Source organism: Erpetoichthys calabaricus, chromosome 3 (assembly GCF_900747795.2).
Source record: "Erpetoichthys calabaricus chromosome 3, fErpCal1.3, whole genome shotgun sequence".
Classification (NCBI taxonomy): Eukaryota; Metazoa; Chordata; class Cladistia; order Polypteriformes; family Polypteridae; genus Erpetoichthys; species Erpetoichthys calabaricus.
The window spans coordinates 175,885,034-175,906,630 of NC_041396.2; the positions used below are offsets into that span (position 1 = coordinate 175,885,034).

The 21,597-nt window shown below is 34.2% G+C and overlaps 1 protein-coding gene across 4 annotated transcripts in view; it reads right to left on the reverse strand.

Moving 5' to 3' along the window:
• The window catches only part of map3k7 (mitogen-activated protein kinase kinase kinase 7), a 147,882-nt gene that overhangs the window by 37,463 nt on the left and 88,822 nt on the right, over positions 1–21,597 (reverse strand). For 3 of the 4 annotated variants that reach the window (XM_051925451.1, XM_051925450.1, XM_051925453.1), the window contains 4 exons: positions 17,252–17,333; positions 13,166–13,305; positions 12,094–12,253; positions 7,603–7,683 (listed from right to left, as the gene is read on the reverse strand). In XM_051925451.1, the coding sequence (XP_051781411.1) occupies positions 7,603–7,683; positions 12,094–12,253; positions 13,166–13,305; positions 17,252–17,333 (463 nt within the window). The remainder of the gene's footprint in view (positions 1–7,602; positions 7,684–12,093; positions 12,254–13,165; positions 13,306–17,251; positions 17,334–21,597) is intronic. The other variant, XM_051925452.1, reaches the window with a different exon arrangement.

Below are 21,597 nucleotides of genomic sequence, written 5' to 3' on the forward strand. Positions count from 1 at the left end.
AATTAAGGAGAAAACAGAAATCTTAGTGACTGGCAAAAATGGTTATAGTGAGGGTATTAGAAATAAACTTGATCAGTTAGGTTTAAAAGTCAAGTCAAAGGTAAAGAATTTAGGGGTAACTATTGATTCTGACCTAAACTTTAAATCACATATTAATCAGATCACTAGGATTGCATATTTTTCACATAAGGAATATAGTTAAAGTCAGACCTCTTATAACTCTACAAGATGCTGAAAAATTTGTTCATGCTTTTGTTTTCAGTCAATTAGATTACTGTAATGCACTCCTTGCAGAACTACCTAAGACAGACATCAATCGGCTACAATTAGTGCAGAATGCAGTAGCATGAATCTTAACTAGAAAAAGAAAATCTGAGCACATCTCACCAGTTTTAGTGTTGTTACATTGGTTACCAGTGTCACTTAGAATTGACTTTAAAGTACTACTAGTTTACAAAGCCTTAAATAATCTCACCCTATCCTATATTTTGGAATATTTGTCTCCTTATACTCTAAGTCATAACCTCAGATCTTCAAATGCAGGTCTGCTTATAATTCCAAGAGCCAACCTGAAAAGAAGTGGTTAGGTGGCTTTTTGCTGTTATGCACCTAAAATTGGGAATACTTTACCAAAAGAAATTCACCAGGTTAATTTAATACTGTAGAACAATTTTAAAAAATTGCTAAAAACCAGTTATTTTAAAATGGCATTTTCATAGCTACATTTTATTTGTATCCCTGTTAGTTTATATGGGCATTGAATTATCATTATCCTTTGGGTTCTGCAATTCCCCACTAAACTGTACTTTTCTCTGTTGTCTTTTCTGGTTCTTCTGTGTTGATGATCTGCACCACCTTTACCTGATCAAGGTACCATACTTCCCCCTCTGTTTATGGATTGAGTGGCAGGTGACACAGATGTCCACATGACCACCAACATCTTCAATTTCTTCCATGTGAAGCCTGAAAACCATAAGGACGGACTTAGAACATCTATGTTAGGTAGAATGCCCAGTGGGAGCTGGGCACTCTTTTTGCTTTGGAACACCCGCAAATTTTGTTTTTTTTTCTCCAGCCTAATTGCAGTTTTTTTTTTTTTTTTTGTCTTCCTGGCCATTCAACTTGACTTTTTTCTTTGTTATATACTGCATGCTATTATTGCCTAATCTTGTTTGTTTATGTTTTATATTAACTTTTATTTAATTTTGTAAAGCACTCTGAGCTACACTGTTTGTATGAAAACATGCTATATAAATAAATGTTGTTGTTCTGGCATTGAACGATAAAGTTAATGAAAACTGTGTGAGGGGTTCTATGGCAGTGACACATGGTCATTATAAATGAAACGTAAAGCAAAGCTGGAACAAACAGATATGAGAAAGAACAGGTGAATATACAGAGAAAATAAATTCTGAGTTATGAGACAGATTTTAGGGTGGAGGCAATAGGTGTTGTGCTGGAGAAAAACAGACCAAGGAGTCTTAGTTATGTGGAGTGAAAAGCAGAAAATGATTGGGTAAAGAGAAGTACATAGATTGAGGAGCATGGTATAAGGCCAAGAGGGAGACCAAAGAAACTGAGGTTGGGTGGGGGGTTTTTGGGCTGCCAGATGCTATGTAAATACTGGGTCTCATCCCAAATAATGCCCAGGACCACAAAATGTGGAGAAATTAGAAATGGAGGTTAACCTGAATAAAACAGGAAAATAGTTGTGAAACTGGTGGAGGTTACAATGAGGATGATAATGATGATGAATCTTGCCAGCACCTTGTAACAGGGCATGTTGTTGAAGGTACTGTATAAAATACTGACTCATTTTTGCACAACAATTATCAATGCTCTCTCACATCTTCAGGAGACTGCGTTCAAATTCTCACCAGGCCACAGTTGGTGGATTTTGCAAATAATCCACAAGCCCATGTGTTAGATTAATGAGTGATTATTATGTGGTCCACTGTGAGGGACTCAGAAGGACTAAGGACTCTTCCAGGGTCTGGTCTTTTCACCTAATGCTGATAAGAAAAGCTTTGACTCGCCATAATACTAAAACTGGGTTTAGCAATAACGTGAATTAAAATTTATCTATTTGAAGGGACCATATATCAATTATCAGCTTCAATACAGCCTGTGTGGATTTTGTAAGCTATTCTGTTTTCTCCCATATTCCAAAGACATTCATGTTAGTTAATGTGGCATAAATGACCCAGTATATAGCACATCATGGAACTGGTAATTCATGGATTGGCTGTTGCCTTCACAGATGTGTTATTGCCTTAATCATCACATGAATATATTTTCAAATGTTGATTACAATTTATTTATGGATCTTTATTCCACAACATGGATATAAAAACTATTGCCAGTTTTCAAATGGTAAATCAACCAAGAGCACTTGATGCGAAGTGTGAGATGTCAAAACATTTTACATTGTCAAATGGACTCCATTATACGGTACATAACTTTTCAATAACATAAATTGAGATCTTTTATTAAAGACATTTAAGTACAATGTACAAAGACTAATGATTAGGGTTTGGCATGCATAATAACATTTTATATATATTGCACCAATTGGTAAGGACTGCATGGAGTAAGTTTGAAAAGATTTAATCTTTGCTTAATAATACCATCAATTACAAAAATATACACTGCTAGTTAAAAGTTTTAGAATACCTCAGTTTTTCTAGTTTTTCTTCAAATTTAATCAGTTGAAATGCAATGAATGACCTAAAATGGTGAAAAGGTAAGTAGTAAACTGGCAGAGCTTTAAATTTAACGTGTGTGCTAATAAAAACTTAAAAAAGGAAATTTTAGAATATTACAAATGGACCTTCTTCAGGGAACAACTAATAGGTTACAGCCTACAGATGTTCTGCAGCAATTAAGTTAATTAAGCCTCGCAAGTTGAAGCAAACAATTTGCACAGGTGTTCCAACTTCTGTTAATTACTTAAAAACCCTCTGTCTCTCCTTAAAGCAGAGCTGGACTAGACTGTGTTACTACACTATCTGAAGTACTACTTGGACAATAGTACACTGTAGAACAGAGCTGGGTATTAGCACTGATGCCCCATCTGTATTTGGAAGGTGTGGAACAAAATATCATTGCTCATTTTATGGTCTTTTTAAAATTAAAAAAAAAAAAAAACTTTTCACAGCACTGCACTCATTCAAAATCTATCATAATTTAACTAACATATGTATCGCCACATCAGAGTCCACACATATTACAGGGAGAGGGGCTCCTTGTTTTAACACAATGCAATATCATTTACTTTATAAAACATCTATATCATCTTGTGAATAATATTATAAAATAATCAAATATTGCTGATTAAATATTAAGTATGTTATTTAACAACCTATTCGTGTCTTATGAATATCCATGTAGACACTCCTGAACTAAATTGTTAGCCAAATTTATACCCTAATTGGACGTTTAAAATAATCTTGAATTAGTCAAAATTAAAAATGCAACAGGAAGACTCGTTTTTTTCTATAATTCTACAAGTTGCTCATTTGTACCAGTCGCTTTAATTAGTCATGAAAATGTGTCCTGACAGTCCTAAGACAAAAAGGAAGCATTAAAATGAGGATCTAGAGCTGATGCTTGTTAAGGAAAAAGAACGGGCCATTTTGACTGATAATGCCGCTATTATGGAGCTACTTCAAGTCAGCTGCTTTGTGTATATGCTCAATTTTGTATCACAGGCTGCTCTGAAAATTCCAGCAATTGCCGATTAGCTAAGGCGTGTTGCAAACTATTTCCACTGCAGCAGTACAGCTAGCCATGTGCTGAAAAAGAAGCAACGTTTATTGGACTTCGGAAAACAAACTTGTGACTGATGTGGTCAAGCAAGAGAACAGCATATTGGGAATGCTAGAAAGGTTTTTGGAACAACAGAGTCTTCTCAGCAGTTCTGTACATAGGTAGCAAGGTTGCTCCTGGTGTGACTGGCAGGCAGTGTTCTTGTCTGCAACACATCTGCTACAGGTGTCCAGTTGTTTTTAAGGTGTGATAGTCAGCTGCTCTGAATGTTCAGCTGTTGCACATTAGGGCTACTCTCTCCACTGGCCTGAGAGACTTGGGAGTTTCTTTCTTTAAGACCTTCCTAAAGCTTTGGTACAATAACTTCTCTCAATTGCTTTCTGGTTGGTATAGTATAGTACAGCTCAAAAACCTGTATCATTTGTCAAAAGCCCTCATTTTCAACAATGGTGTAGGGTCTGATTTATTTACAAATAAAAACTATATAGATTCTGTTATTTTTTTTAGGCACAAGGTGAATTAAATTGAAGCTTGGAGCTATACACAGTCTCCAGTGTAGATTGTTTAGGCTCTACTTGTTTGGATGTCAACTGAGATTGCATTTATGGGTGTCATCAGGGTAAATGATTTCTCAAATTTTTTGTGATACAATAATTAGCATCTGAGTTGCAGAGCTTACATTTGGCTTTGCTTTTATCCAATTGTTCTTTACCAATGCACTATTTTAAGTGTCTAAGATGCTGATTTCAGTTAAAGAGGACCCATTTTATACAAGATAGTAAAGTGCTTTTAACAAAGAACGCCTTAACAGGCAAATTTGTGCCATCTACTGGATCGGATGCCAAAACGATGATAAACAAAAATCTACATATAGTAATAGAGAAGGATAGAGATTTACAAGATCGATCTTGAGACTGGACAGAAGGGTGAACAGAAAGCAACCTAAAAGTGCAACACATTTGTGGGAACTTCTTCAATTCTGTAGGGAAGATCTTTCTGACCAATATTTGATTTCCCTTATAGAAAGAATACCACATTTGTGTTTGGCTGTTATATTAGCAAAAGATGGCTACTTTGATTAATCAAAAATTTGAATAAAATGTTGTACACTTAATGATTACTTGACTTACTTTTATATTTGCCATTGGTTCCTTATTCTATGCTTTGATTTAATGAAACATTAAAACATTAAATTACATTCATTTCCATAAAAACTGAAAAAGCTGAGGTGTTCTAAAAGTTTTGACTGGTAGTGTAAATTCCTAAACAAACTGTTAAAACAATTAATATCAGAAAGTGATTTTCAGAAGGAAAAGATAAACTAAAAATCTGAAAACAGATATCAGTAAAAATGACACGGACTGAAGTATTGTCAAGTTATAAAATTTTTAGAAAATAAAATTGAAGCACTCTGTAAATAAGACAATACTAAAAATGATTTGGAATTCATTACACTAAAAATACAGTTAATTTATATTTCCAGTCAAATAAAATTTTCACAACTTAAAACCAGAAAACAGGGATGGGTAGGGAAGGAATTAATGACAATACTTCAGCTCTAAATACATATCCCTAATATATGCATGCTGGGAAGCAAGGCAAATTTGAAAAAAGAAGGCAAGGATTACTAAATTACCACAAACCTTTATTTTTTCGATTCAAGTACTAAGCATTGCGTAAGCATGTCTTGCTCCAGATTTAAGCACCATTCTGTTATTTTGTAAATTACAGAACATTAAGAATAATCTTGTCAAGAATAAATTGTCCACAACATAAATGTAAATTCTAGAAGGGTGTGTGTTTTCAAGAAAGGGTTCCATAATTTATGTACGTGAAAAATACACTTTTGGCTATACAAAAGAATACTAATGTATATGTAAATATTTTAATTTTAAATGTGAACCAAGAGTTCTGGTTCTGGCTAACAGCATGCATGATTCATAAAATCAATTGAACATACTGAGAATAATATAAACAAACTTAACGTGCCATGACCTAAATTTGCCAAATGTCTTCATATGCTGGACAACTTTTACTTTAAAATGCAATGGTAGGAAACGTCTATCACTGAAATATATTTTTTGCAAATTCCCACAACTTCAAACTCCATTTATTCTTAACAACCCAAAATGTTTTAAGATAGGATGAATGCAATCTTTGTTTAAAAAAAAAAAATTCAGTCATGTCGTTCATCTGTCATCATGCCAAATGTGTCACACTGAGAACTTAAACCACCAGGATTCAACAGTAAATTTTAAAACCTATTTAACATTCCTTGCAGCCATGTACTATTGTAAAATGCCATAGCTGCATTAACCCAGTATTTAAATAACTATTCAAAAACTGAAAGTATGCATCTCCACAAGGTGAAAGACCACATAAACTCAATAACCATAAAGCAAGTATGGCCCATGAACAGTCAAAGAAAAGGTTGTAAAAGTGCACAATTTAAGCCTCAGAAAACTCATTCTACCACTGCCAAGTTAATGCTTAGTATGATAAGTAATACATGGAACAAGTGGATTGAATGTACTGTAATTAACAGAACTTTCCAGTTTTCTCTCTTGCATGTTTTATTGTGTGAGATTCCGCATAAAAGTATTTCTATGCACTCATAGTCTCCAACTTTATAGTCAGGATGTAATTTCAATTTGGCAGGGGCAACAGTGGGCAGTGAAGGAATAAAATAAAGAACAAACACAATCTAAACATTTAAAAAGTATTGCTTTTCCTCTTTTCAATTAAATGTAATGGAGATGATATGAATCAGTGTTTTAAGGATTCACTTATGGTTTTAGTCAATCACAAAAGTAGTCACAATTTGGTTGCAGTTGGAAACACTGTACTTGCAATGGAACTATACCAACAGTGTGAAACTGCTTGCTGGTTCATACAGCTAAAAAGTTGAAAAGGCTCTTAAAATGGCTATTTTAAAGCTATTAATATACCATATGGAAAAAAGAAATAGCACAGTCATTTTCCATTTGTTTTCCAAAATAAAGGAAACTGTATGCCATCTGGTTGTTGCAAGAGAGTTTAACAATGTCTAGGATACAATAGCAATAAAACTGGCTTTTTAAATTCAAGTACAGGACTTTGCTTCTGGAACTGAGGCAGGCTCTGTGCAGGGGTTGGCTGGAACCATTACAAAGTTGAATTTAAAATAAACCTTTTCTTTGCAATACTGTGATTTGAGACAAGGTGAAGAAAATAATTTATACATTTGTACTTTTAGCAAACACCTTGTAACTTGCTAAGATACAACAATTGAAATGTGCAGCTTTCTTGTGCACAATGCATGTAGTATTATTTTAAAATGACTGTATTTGACAGCTATTTTGTTTTTCTCATATAGAAAATAAACAAGCAACAATATGTTTTGCCTAACTCTCAAAACAAAAAATATTGGCATTTAGCCTATTTTCCTTATAGAGGAACATTTTGATAAAAAATTAATTGCATCTTCCACCATCAATGTGTAAAAGGGCAATCTTGCAAATGATTTCAGTTTTCATATTTCACTGATAATTGCCAAAATAAATTAACATTAAACAAGAACTACTTGCAAGTCTGTCTCTTTTACGTAATAATACAGGTAACTAAATATGCTAGTTTGCTGCATTAAGAAATGAGCATATGATTTACTTAATAACCTGAAAACAAAGATCTCCAGAAAGGTAAAAAAAATAAAATAAAATTTACATTTAATGTGCTAATTAACACTACTAGAATTAGTGCTGTAATCTGGAGCAATAAACACAAAAGCTATTATGATATCACAAAGCCAAGACATTTACCCAGCCAGTTAATAAGCCCAGTTGTTAGCACTGGTACCTGATATGATGATCTTAGGAACATCCAGAATGGTTCCGAATGAAGCAGTTTTACGATGGCCTCGATTAGGCTTGGAACGTGCTGTAAAAATACACAGACAGGTGCATACACATGCAAACTACAAAAGACACTGAAGCATGATATATTTAATATAAAAAAAAAAAAAAAAAAAAAAAAAAAAAAAAAAAAAGCCCCTGTTTATTTGCTGAAGTTCATGCAACACAACTGCATGCATGAGCCACACACACTTTAATATCAGGAAAGCACAGTTGTTATAACAAATAGCCAACAGTAAGCAATCTGCTTTAAAAATACATACATATACATAGAACTGACATCACAAAACAGGACACAACATTAATATGGGGGCAGCAAATTCCAAGATCAGCTGCCGTTAAACAGCTAGTAAACAAGCTGCAAGTATCTGAGCGATGAGCAATTTATGCACAGTAAGTTAATGCAGCTAAAGCATATACTTTACAACACTTAATAGACTTAGAAAAACTTCATCTTTTCATAAATTATAAAATTGTGGAGTTCATATAACTGAAATTAAGTCCATCAACCTGTATAGGACATATTAAAAAAAGGAAACACTGCTGCAACATGGAACAGTAATGTTTGTCTCTAAATACTTTATTGGTAACAGAGAGGGTGTTCTAAAAATGCATTATTTTAAAGTTTTTATGTGTCTCTTATGATATTCTAAAAAGGAGTTCATCAGTATGTAATATAAAATATTTGTTTTGTGTTGTGGAACATGCATTATATTTTGAAGTAGTAAGTAAAATGCTTATTAATATAATTTGCATATGAACATTTTAGAAAATAAATAAAATGTACAGTTTGTCTAGTAATTATACATGACAAAACACTGCAATTGGATTCTGGGATGTATCTGACCCATTATTAAGCAACAAATATACTAATTTATGTATGTTTGAAACAAATCTCTTACCATTTACTTTAACAAAATAGCACAAATTTGGTGGAAAACTGTGAACTGTTTAGGTACCATTCAAATAAACTGCAAGTAAAATTTTAAATGTGTTTTACAAAGCCAAGATATTACAGATTTAGCAAAGCAAGACCAAGGTTTTAATTTAAGCAACTGAACAACAACAACAAAATTAAGAAAATATAAATTTCAGTCATTTTATGAAAATAATTAACCAAAGTATCTACTTTTGTAAGAATTTACCAAATTCAATAACTGTTGTTTCTCTTCCACCTGCAGTTCCAATAAAAACACCAAAACGGCCTATGACCCCATCCATGGAATTTGGAGAAGGCAATGCCGCTTCTGGTCGGGACGCAATAAAAATAGGCATACCAAGATAGGCATCTCATTCTGGAACAAGATCTCACAGTGAAAGTAACTCCCAAGCTGTCTGAAACTTAAAGCCAAGCTAATACTGTTATGGCTAGACTGGCAAATTTTTGTCTTTCCATTTACTAGCCAATGTTTTTATTTTCTCTAAATGAAATGGGGTTGTTTAGCTGGCTCCTCAATGATTAGTGTGGGCTCTATGAGTTCTTCAGGCCATGACAAAATACATATATAAAAAAATGGAGCTACAGCACTATTAATATCATAATATCAATCTCATGATAAAATGTTTGTTCATATTCATGTTGAACTTTGAGTTTAACTGAATTACTCAAATAAAACTGAATAAATGCTACATGTTCTATCAGTGCCCTATAGCTCATCAAATTGGTAATGTGCCTTGTCAGTGCCAAGTTTGTTATACTAACAATAGATCATCAAATGTCTTGGTGTAAAATCAATCTTGGTTCATTCTTAAGTCTGAAATGTTATTTAAAAGAGGCAAAGTTTTTACATGTAGCAAGTGGTAAAATTATATATACATAATGTAAAAATGACAAAACTCCAAAACTCAGATGATCAGTTTGCCTTATACTAATCTATCCAGAGAATGACTGTGAAGTTCTGTCCTACATGCATGGCAATACACTGCCATCTATTCATTATTATTATTATTATTATCAGTATGTTGCTGCTGGAGTATGTGAATTTCCCCTTGTGATTAATAAAGTATCTATCTATTAAAACACACAATGCATAAGAACGTTAATTTATAATAGGACATTACCAATGATCTGTGATTTTTTTTTATAAGTGTTAAGCTATAAAGTTAAATGGTAATTTTCCATCTGTCAACTAGATATGCAAGGCACACAATGTATGTCAAGTAGGGTTCAGACCACTAAAAGTCAATATCATGACATTTCTCCCAAGCATTCCTTTGTACAATAGGGACCAGTGAAAGGTAAAGATGTCGCAGCCTTTTTTCTAACTGGCATCATCATCAACATACTCTTGATAGCCTGAAAATATGTCCTTAAATTGACTAATTAACTTGTGAAATTTTACTATAAATATCCAAACCTAGCAGTGATACACAATGACAATTTTTTAGGCTTATTATACTTCCAGTGCTGATGAACCCTAACATTTATCTGAAATACTTTATTAACGTCTGTACTCCAATATAATAAGATGAAACCTAAAGAGAGACAAACTTTTAGCCATAGCTTCTCAATTATGTATTGATCTACCTTTCAGTATCAGATATGTTCCAATCTAGGATTTAACTTAAGGTTAGAGATTCATTTTTTTAGCTTAGCATACAGTTCTTAAAACTACTGGTGAAGCTGCTCGTGTTGGATTTTTATTATGGAAAGTGTTAAAAATGGATGTTTATAAGCCATTCTCATTCTCTTTGCTTACTTGGTACTCTTTCTGCTAGGTATTGTTTCGATGTTGATCACATTACCCTTCATCATTTTAAAATGGGTTTGCAGAATGGATTTGTCATCATCTATACAGTTCATTTCACTGATACTTTGTACTTCACTATAATAATCAAAAACAGTGTACTGTAGAAACCCCTTGGCACCAGACTCAAGATTTTGCAGAACTGGACTAAATTTTAGAGTTGTGAGTGGATGTTGGTGGCATGATTATATTCATTCAGGTGGGACCTACTATTCATGGATATAGATATAGTTATTTGTAGCTAAAGATCCATAAAGGGAGAAAATGAGTCACATATTTTAAAATAGTTGTTTATTCCTAGTATAGATCACCAGGTCATAAAAACTAGGTGTTTCTAAACCAAGTTTTCAAGTGAATTATTACAAAGAATTGAGGTGCATTCACGTAACAGCTTATAAAGACAGTTAAATAACACTAATTAATGATTTAGAATATTTTTTTGCCCTTCATATACTGTATGTATTGACTTTTCATTATGTGGAAAGGGATGCCGTAGTGTTCCACAGTGCTCAGGAAGGCTTGTATCTTACCTTGTGCAAAGACGTTGATAGTGTGGATTTTAAATATACTGCAAATGCAGTGCCTATCATGTCACTTACATTATACATACAACCTATGAGATAACTGTCATCAAACCTACAGACCTCACTTTTGATATTCAGAGTAATTTGCATAATTTTTGACGCACATATTACAAGGCAGCTTTGCATGATGTTCTCATAAAACTTCCTTACACTATACCCCACTGTAAGGTGGAAATTATGTAATGACGATTAAGGTTAATATTGAAGAAGGGTTACCTTATCTGTAGTCCATTCACGTGAATCGTTCATCCTTCATGATTAAATTCATTGAAATTATTTTGATTTCTGATGACAATGGGCTTGTTGTTAATAAAAATCAATAGACATGTTGCTACTGACATTAATTGGCATATGGAGAGATGTCAGTGAACACGGGTTGCAGTTACAGTGTTCTCATATTTTAAATACTCTTCTCAGTGATATGCACACCAGTGTAGGCTTCTTCAGGCAATTTATTTATTTTTAGCATTTTGAAAATAACAGAAACAGCTGTTCTCTGACTGTATTTTTAATAAAGAATCAACAGCACTAAATAGATTTACTCACACCTGTATTATGTTTTTCCACTTTTTTTTTTGTTGCTTTAACACGAGCCTTCTTGGATGGAAAAATAGGAATGACATTGAAACAGCATTGAACTTTTTGAGTTATCATGGGGGAATCAGATGATACTTTGTCAGGAACACAATGAAGCTTCTTTGGGAGTGGCATTAAAAAAGCAGTACCATGTAGGTCTTTACATAATTAAATACTGTAGAATGTTTATGTGAATGGATGTCCAGTTAACATTGGCATCATAATTTCTGGCTAATAACACAATTTGCTGACTTAGAGAAAGTTATAAGAAAAACCAAAACAGACCTTTAAAAGTAGCTCAGAGTAAACTTAACCCTATTGACATAATCAAGAAAACGCCATTATGTTTTCTTTCCTCACCCCACATTTATGAATAAAAATAAACCTTAAAATAAGTTAGTAATTGCAGGTTAATAAAAATGATTACAAATGAGAAAAACACAGTATAAAAAACAAAGCAAGCAATTGTTTTTTTGTTTATTGAACCTGCAATTTCCTATATATCCCCAATTCTCCCAGTTGATTTACCTGTATTTGCTAGGGTTATCCTGTGATCTAATTCTGACAGATCTGTACTCATCCTCTTAGAATCTGCAGATGCCATAGAAGGCTGTCGCACTTTTTGGTCTGACAAGCTTTCCACACTGCCCCCCATAGACAATGGAAGATTCAAACGTCCAGTTTCTCCCTTTATTAACAAAAATAAATAAATAAATAAAATAAAAAAACAGTCTATAATGCTTGTAAAACAAATTATTTTAAATATGAACTGTGTGGTTTATTTTTATTGTATTCACATAGGAAAAAATAGCACGATTTAAGATCTGGAAGCATCATAATTTAAGAAGAATAACATATTAATTGCCAGTGTTAATCAAAGGCAATTATTTGAATGTTAGCACACTTGTCACTGCAAATGATAAAGACGACAATATTTTGTATACAGAATTAAAAAAACAGGCTAATTCTAAGGAAAACCATCTTTTAAAACTGTGGAAAAGAGAAGGGAAAGAATCTTGCTTCAAGGCCTCTTCTATCATTTATTTTAAAAATGGTGCAAATGTACAAATAAAGATTTTTAAGTTATACACAATGGCAAACTGTAAAATACTGCTAGGATTTCAACACCCAACAGTTCAAAAATTCAAGACAAAGGTTTCTGTATTAGAATTAGAGCTTTTATCCTCTTATTTATTGAGAAACATGAGCATTACAACATAAAGCTGTTCTACTTTCAAGAACTCAACATAAAATAATTTTCCATGTAAAAAATTAAAAGGTGCCCGACTCCTCCCAATTTCCAGAGATACTCCACAGATGCAACTCTAATTCAATTAATCCCATTGAGCAAAGGTCCTAGCAACAGATTTGCATGCATACTGTGTATAGCTACAAACTGCATTTGCTTTGAGACATATTTTATTATATACCTGAGATTTATTTCTGAGATTATGCTATATTAATACATACTAAATTCTGAAATCCCTGCTACCCTTCTCAAAGATAATAAATGTATCTGTAGATAGTGGTAAAATATCATTCTTCAATTACAACATACAATAATATGGTATAAAAAAAGCAACACATTTACTTACTATACCTTGATTTTAAACATCTGGGATAGCTTAGATTCATTGCGCTTGATAGTGTCATTGATAGCATTCGCCTGAGAATCTCCAAGGTCTACATTTGGATCACTTTTATTACTTGTATTGGTAGAAGTATAATCCACATAGGACCCTGATTGGAGAATGAAGCATTATGAAATAAACAGAAAAAAATGCCCTAAAATCAATGCAATTCTTATCTGCTTTGAGACCTGTCCTATAACAAACATTGATAACTGGTAATCAATAAAAATAAGACAAATTTAAAACAATACATTTTCTAATTAAAATTTATATATTTTGGACTTCGGGATATTTACATCATCCTGAAACACCATCAATCCTTTCAGCCCATGAACTTTAAAACCTCTGGCTTTTCAGGGAGAAAGCAAATGAAACTGAGCAAAAGACTTGATGCTGTGAGAAAATAAAAATCTAAAATAGCTGTTTATCCATTCAAGGTTTCAGTAGCACAAGGGAACTGAAGCTTAATTATTAATTTGTACAGTGCAATAAACTTGGCAATAGAAGAGACAGACACAATTAGACCACTGCAGCTACTGGTACTGTTAGGCACATTTACTGATTCGGGTGTTTTGAGTACTGAAATCTGCATCTCCTGTGGCTCTGTGTTATCAGCTCTCTTAAAGACAGTCCTTTTCAGCTCCTTCTTATGGGTTATGACACACCGCTTACTTCAAATTCACAGTTTACAGATTCATATTCTCACAAACAAAAGCTGCCTAATCTTTCATCCTTGTATTGACCCCTACACTATCATCATAACTGAACAACAGTGATTTCAGTTTTGCATTTTTGAGCAATTTGGATTAGGGAATGTTCAACCTGTATTGTTAAGGTAATGATACACCAGAAGAAAAAGCTAAATCACTAGCAACAAAACTACACACACCAACTCCCTAAATATTCTGTTGAAGACTAATTATTCATTACCATCATTTATCTGGAAGGATGATTTATGCACCAACAGTGATCAGGTACGTTTGCCAAGACAGAATTCAGAAACTCTTGCCCAATGAAGCATTAGCTTTAGGTATTAAACAATAAACTATTCACAAAAACATATGGTGTTTTGTCTAATGACATTAAATATGTCAGTTATAGCAGCCACTTATGTACGAGGTCTCCCACTAGCGGGACACCACTATATTTCCAAGTTCTTTGTGTATGTTGCAAAAAACCTAAAAGTCAATCAAAAACAATAATGGTATTTTTACACACCCAAGGATGTATTCTTTTTAAATAAATCATAACTTTTCATGGTTGTCTAATCTCTTTCATTATTAAAACGTGATTTATACAGATGTATGCCAAGTTGAACAGCATGTCACAGCTAAGTGATTCTGGTTTAACAAGGATCGCATCTATGAAAGGCCACAGCTGAGGTTCAGGGCGTTCCAATGATGTATAGTTATCTACAATTGGGACATTCATATTACATGTCACAGCTGTGCATAAAAGACAACAAATATATTGTGTGTGCGACAGCTCATCTTTATGTGCAATTACACACAAATTGTCAGTCAGATTCTTTTTGAAGGACTCCGTGCTATGCTTGATTTGTAAGACCAGCTCATAGTAAAACTTTGAAGCATTGTGGCTTTCAGTTTTACAGTTCAAGCATCATGTGCTCAGTTACCATTCCCAGACGCTGTCTGCTACATGTTTTTCCCCATGTCAGTTTTCTGAGCAGTGCTCTTTCAATTTCAGCTTAGAGTATTGGCAATGTTTCTTATTCCACCAGTGAGCACTGTTACATTATACTTGTTTCTCTCAAAGTCACACAAGAGGACCAAATATGTCACTGTATCAAGCTTCTTGTGTTGTGAGCACATGAGGGTAATAAAAAAAAATCAAATCAGTTTCAGCTATTGCCTTGTTCACGGTATAATCACCATCACCCCTCTCTACTGAAGTGACAGACAGCACTGTGAAATTTTTTTGTCCATTTTTTTATTGCACCCTCTTCACTTCCCCAAGGCAGAAACAAGAGAAATTAAAGACTGGAAATAAAATTGAAGAACGGCCCTGGTGGGGTGGGACAGGTTGAGGCAAGTGCTAAAAGCAAATGTGATTAGAACCCACCAGGGGATAGGTTTGGGGTTGGGGAGGATTAAACCATGAACAAGTTTCATGAGCTTGTGACCCAGCACTGGTCACCAGTGATGCAAAGGTGCCTAAGAAACAGTGCTTTAAGAGTATGTGTGATGTGTGTGTTACTAGCTCTATTGCCTGCCCATTACAAAATGTAATGTTTCTCTGTGTTTGGTGGCAAAAAGGAATTGTTTTAAGGACTGCCATGACAATTTTGAAATTAAAGGTCTGGATGGGTACGTACATAATTATAAATTATTTACCTGTTGCTTCAGAGTGATACATAGGTGTGTGTACATATGTATACTATCTTTTTTTCTTAAAATAAAAAAAATGTACATAACTGCAATACTTGTTTTGAGAGATTGCAAGAGACTAAATATTTCCAAAAGGGGCCATAATATTTCCAAAAACAGGGACACCTTGTGCCAAACTGTGTATCTTTGCAATGATATGGGATATGACATATACATTTGGCACAATGATAACTGAAAGATTGGAGCACAAAAAAATTGATTCCAGTCTTGCACATCATACAATGGTCTTGGTTACGTACTATTTTTTAGTTTTTGCACAATTTTTTTTTTTTTAAATTTGTAGTATTGTACTCAGTAATCTTCGGCCATTTGCAGCTCCTTTATTACAAAAGCAGAATAATAGCTGGGAATATAATGTATGCACAATAATGCCAACACACCTTTAAGGCATAAGAGGTCAAATAAATACAGTGGAACCTCGGTTTGCGAGCATAGTTCGTTCTGGAAGCGTGCTCGTAGTCCAAAGCACTCGTACTGTATATCAAAGTGAATTTCCCCATAAGAAATAATGGAAACTCAGATGATTTGTTCCACAACCCAAACTATTCATATAAAAATGATTAATACAAAATATAAAGTAAAAATACATAAAACAAATTAACCTGCACTTTAACTTTGAAACGAATCATGGCTGGTGTGAGTGAGTTTCTAAACTCTTGTGGGATTGCACCCAACGGGACGACACGCGGAACAGCGTCCCAAAGCAATCGCAGTCTCCCAGCGCTGTAGCAGTTCGCCGTAAAAGCGAATCCGAAAAGATCGCGGACATGCTATAAGCACCTGCCGTCGATGGGTGATACAAGGAACAAGGAACATTATAAATGCGCAGGGCCCTGCTTGAGTGCTGTGTCTGTGTATAGGAGAGCGGCAGATTCCGCTACAATAAATAACCGCGCTGTTGCTGATTCAAGCTGAATAAAGCTGGTGTTGCTAAAGTACTGAGACTCAGCTTCGTGTTTTAGGGTGCAAGATGGGGACTCACATGTCATTGCACACACACACGAGCGCAACGTGCACACACACATACACACACACGCGCGCGCGCACACAAAGTCACAATGCTAATGCTGCAGTAAACAGTACACGCTCGTACGGATGTTGACTATATGAGTGAGGCACGCCGACTCAGACGGAGAATAGGAGACGATTGCCCACAATCCTGCAGCGAGAGAGAGAGAGAGAGAGAACCACCATCAGCTCAGTTGTGATCACATGACACTCAGCAGACAAAGCATATACATACTACTCGTACTGCAAGACCTCGCTCGTTTATCAAGTCAAAATTTATTAAAAATTTTTGCCCGTCTTGCAAAACACTTGTAAACCAAGCTACGCGCAAACTGAGGTTCCACTGTATTATGCATAATTGCCTTTGCTTGGGTAACCTACTATCTTTTGCTACAAGATGCAGCACCTCTGCATATTGTGTTTGAATGTGTTTATGGCAATGACTGATAAATATGTTGATTTCAGATACATTTCTGAAGAGGTGAAGGTGGGGGAAAACCAAGGATTATTAAAAATGTTAAGCATGGAAGGTTTTAGCAAAAGATAATTCAAGTAAAATGAAAAAAAAAGAATGTTACAACTGCTGTCCTCCACATTACACTTTACACAATAAAAATCTGCTCATATTACATTTAATACCTGTACTGGTAGCAGAATTACTTTGCCCTTCCTCAGAATACTGACAAGGATACTGAAGTGGTTCATCATATCCTGGAAAATACTGAAGAAAAAGAACACAAAAATCACAAAATTAATCATTAACAAAAAAATATTTTGTTTCAAAATCTTGTATTGAAATATGCTAATTAAAAAAGACAAAATATTAGACAAAAACAGATATGTTTAAGAAAAATGTTATGGTAGTTGGCACCTAATGTTATAGTGTAAGTTAAGACAAAGGACATTTATATATTAAAACTAAAACAATCCCAAGAGTCAGATGAAAGACAGATATTTATATTTAGTTTAAAAATAAAAATGGCAACCTATTGTGAAGCAGTCAAGATATTACAATGTACTTGTTAACTCATATATAGTACAACTCAAAAATGACGACAATTCAGAAAAGTTAGGAGTGAAGAATAATGGCCAATGTTTAACTCAGTTTACTTAATTTAATTAGTTTAGTACTAGGAAAGTACTTGAAAGTTAAATTAGTACTACTATATTTTGCTGGTATCTTCGCTGGCAATAATTAGGTCTACATACAATTTCAAAATTCTCATTCTACTGATTTAATCTGTGGTTTAGCTACACAGAATATTTACAAACCAACTGATAACTATACAACAGAGAATAACTTATGATCACAAGACTCGATATCTGAATAAATAAGTTTTTAAAGTAGTATAGAATTTACTCACAGGGTCCATGCAAATATTAGACTACCACATCTACTAGTAATATTTTCTTGGCTTCCTGAGGGTTGCTACAGCCTTAAGTCAAGCAACTACTCCTAGGTATAGACCCTAGCTTAAATTTTAATAAATAAATAAAAAAAATACATAAAAAAAAATCATGACAAATGTATCGAAATATTAAAACCTCCAACTTTTGCTTTACATGCCGCAGTTATATTTCTGGCCACTTGCCTCAAGAGGTGATTGAACTACTAGGGTCAAGTGATCATAACATAATACAGTTCTCAGTGTTTTGGAAGAGTGTGGATGCTAAGACTAAAACTGTTAAGTTTAACTTTATTAGGGCACAGTTTGAGCAGATGCGGCAAAGTCTACGGAGGATAGTTTGGGATAAGCTTTTAAGTGTGGAGACAGTCAAGGAGCAGTGAAAACGTTTTACATATGCAGGACAGATACATACCTAAATTTGGAATTACTAGGAAATAAAAAAAAAAACTCTGCAGTGGGTTAATAAAGAGTAATAAAAAAAAACTGCAGTGGGTTAATAAAGAGTTGAAAAAGAAGCTCCAATGGAAAAAATTGGAACAAGGTGTACAAGACTAATAATTTCAAAGTGAACCGTAGGGCATACGAGAACATGAGGGCATCCATTAAGAAGGATATTAGGGAAGCTAAAAGGCAGTTACAAAGGAAAATAGCAGATAAGGTGAAAGATGACCCAAAGAGACTCTTTGAGTGTACTTTTAGTAGTAAAATACTGAAAGAGGAGTATATATGACTGTGATATAGCAGATGCACTAAACTCACATTTTTCTGAGGTCTTTACATGTGAGGATGTGGATAACCTCCCACTAGTAAAAGGGACTACTAAGGAGATACTGAGTGATTTGAAAATTGTAGCGGGAGAAGTACTACTCAGATTAAACAGACTGAAATCAAACAAGTCACCATTAACAGAAAATATTTACCCTTGAATTTTTAAGGAGGTTTACATATATAAATCCTTGATGCATATTTTTAGGAAGTTGTTGCGCACTGAGGAAATTCCTAAGGAGTGGAAAATGGCAAATATCCCGTTACATAAAAAGGGCGACTGGGCAGATCCAAGCAACTATAGGCCAGTAAGCCTAACATGTACCACAGGTAAATTAATAGAAGAATATGACTGAGCAACACATGGCAAGAAAAAGAGTTTTACTGAACAGTCAGCATGGGTTAAGAAGAGGTAGGTCATGTTTTACCAACATGCTGGAATTCTATGAGGAAGCAACAAAACGATATGATCAAAGTGAAGCATATGATATTGTTTATCTTGACTTTCAGAAAGCATTTGATAAGGTGCCACATGAGAGGTTGGGCATCAAACTAAAAGAAGCAGGAGTTCAGGATGATGTTTGTAGATGAATTGAAATACTTTTTAGACACAGGAAGCACAGGATGATGGTGAGAGGACCCTATCAAAATTGACTAACGTGAAGAGTGGTGTTCCAACAGGGGTCCTTGCTAGGGTCGCGGCTATTTTTAATATATATAAATGATTAAGACAGGAATGTAAGTAACAAGTTGGTTAAGTTGGCAGATGAAACCAAGATAGAAGGACAGTCAGATAATCTACAATCCATTGAATCATTACAGAGGGAACTGGACAGCATACAGGCTTGGACAGATTTGTGGCAGATGAAATTTAATGTAAGTAAAGGCAAAGTATTACATGTAGGAAGTAAAATGTATGTTAGGTCTGAATATCGAAATTACAGATTATGAGAAGGATTTGGGAGTCATAATTGACTCAACACTATCCTCTGATAAAGCTAACAGAATGTTAGGTTATATAATACAATGTGTAAAATACAAGTCCAAGGAAGTTATGTTCAAGCTATATAACACACCGGTGAGGCCATGTTACAAAAATATAACGCCACTAGAAAAAGTCTGGAGAAGAGTAGCTAGACTGATTTCAGGGCTACAGCGGATGAATTATGTGGAAAGATTACAACAGCTGAACCTTTTCAGTTTAAGCAAAAGCAGATTAAGGGGAGACATGATTGAAGTGTTTAAAATTATGAAGGGAATTAGTACAGTGGACCAGGACTGCTGTTCTAAAATGAGTTCATCAAGGGACACAGTTGGAAACCTGTTAAGGGTAAATTTTGCACAAATATTAGGAAGTTTTCTTTACATTGACAACCATAGACGCATGGAATAAGCTACCAAGTAGTGTGGTAGACAGTAGGACTTTAGGGACTTTCAAAACTAGTCCTGATGTTTTTTTTAAGAAAAATTCACTGGATAGGAAACGCAAGCATTGCTGGGTTGAATAGACTGTTCTTGTCTAGATTGTTCTAATGTTCTAGCAGTTTTCCCTCCTAACAGAGCTCATGGAGTAGCGCTTAGACAACAGCATCCAAGTCCACTATAAAAGCATTGCATGATATACAAACTCATACTTAATGCAGCTTACTGTGCTAGCTAAAAACAATCAAAAGTCAAATAAAATATATATGATTTGGCATTAAGATACCTTTGGTTGTTTTTATACTACACATGCTGTGCAATTCATGGCAACTGTTATTGAAAAGGTTGAGCTGAGCAAGAAGTAGATAAATTACACTGCATGTATTTATTACATCAAATGTGTTACAGTAAATGCTATATGAGATGCATCTGTGCAATTATGGTAGAAAAAAGTATTTGTGTGTCACTGCTTCAAGAAATATTAATTACTGAATTAAAAGATCAGAATCACAAACTTATTGGTAAAAGCATATGGAACACTGGTACCAATTCACTATAAATTACGTAAAATATTTCCTCTAATGTACATAATTTTTATCATAAATTTTTCAAGTATATAGAAAAGCCATTGCAGACCCTGAGCAAACTATAAAGACATATATTCAACCTTTACTACTGAGAAAAGCAAATTTTAAAAACTGGGTGAGCTAAGTAAGCAATGTGCATGGAAGGAGCTTCATTTTCAGGTTAAAGAATAAAATGAAGGTGAGAAGGAAACAAGGAAATACTGTTGATGCTAAATTTGTTTATGAATTTGAATGCAGAGCTCAATGCTGCCAAAATAGTTCCATCAGTGCGTGAGTTTACTTTTGATTCTTAAATTAATTTTACAAGCACTTAGTTTCAGCTTCTTTATGTCAACTTGTCAACTAACTTATTTAAGTTGAAAAAGTTCACAATATCAGTGTCTGTTTGATGATGTCAGATCACCAAGGAACTGAGATGCAAACTACAATAAAGCGTTATATTGTAACATTATTGAATCAAATTTTAGTTTAACAAATATAGCAAACGAGAGGTCAGATATCCCCATGTAGCCTTTATTAGCTCAGTCATTTTTTGTGACTGCTCAGTCCAGTGATAAGTTACATTGGCTTTGCTTTTAATTACAAATTAAAAAAATTAAATCTACTGATGTCAGCAAAGATGGTGAAATACCGTACAGCCAAAGACAGTGATACTGTGGCATAGCGGTTAACACTATAATGTCAATGACCCAGCTTCCCGAGTTTGAATCCAGTATCTAGCTCTTAATCTCCGCACAGATATGCACATTTGGTTAAACATGTATTTGTCCTGTGTAAGTGAGAGTATGGAAGTGTGGAAGAG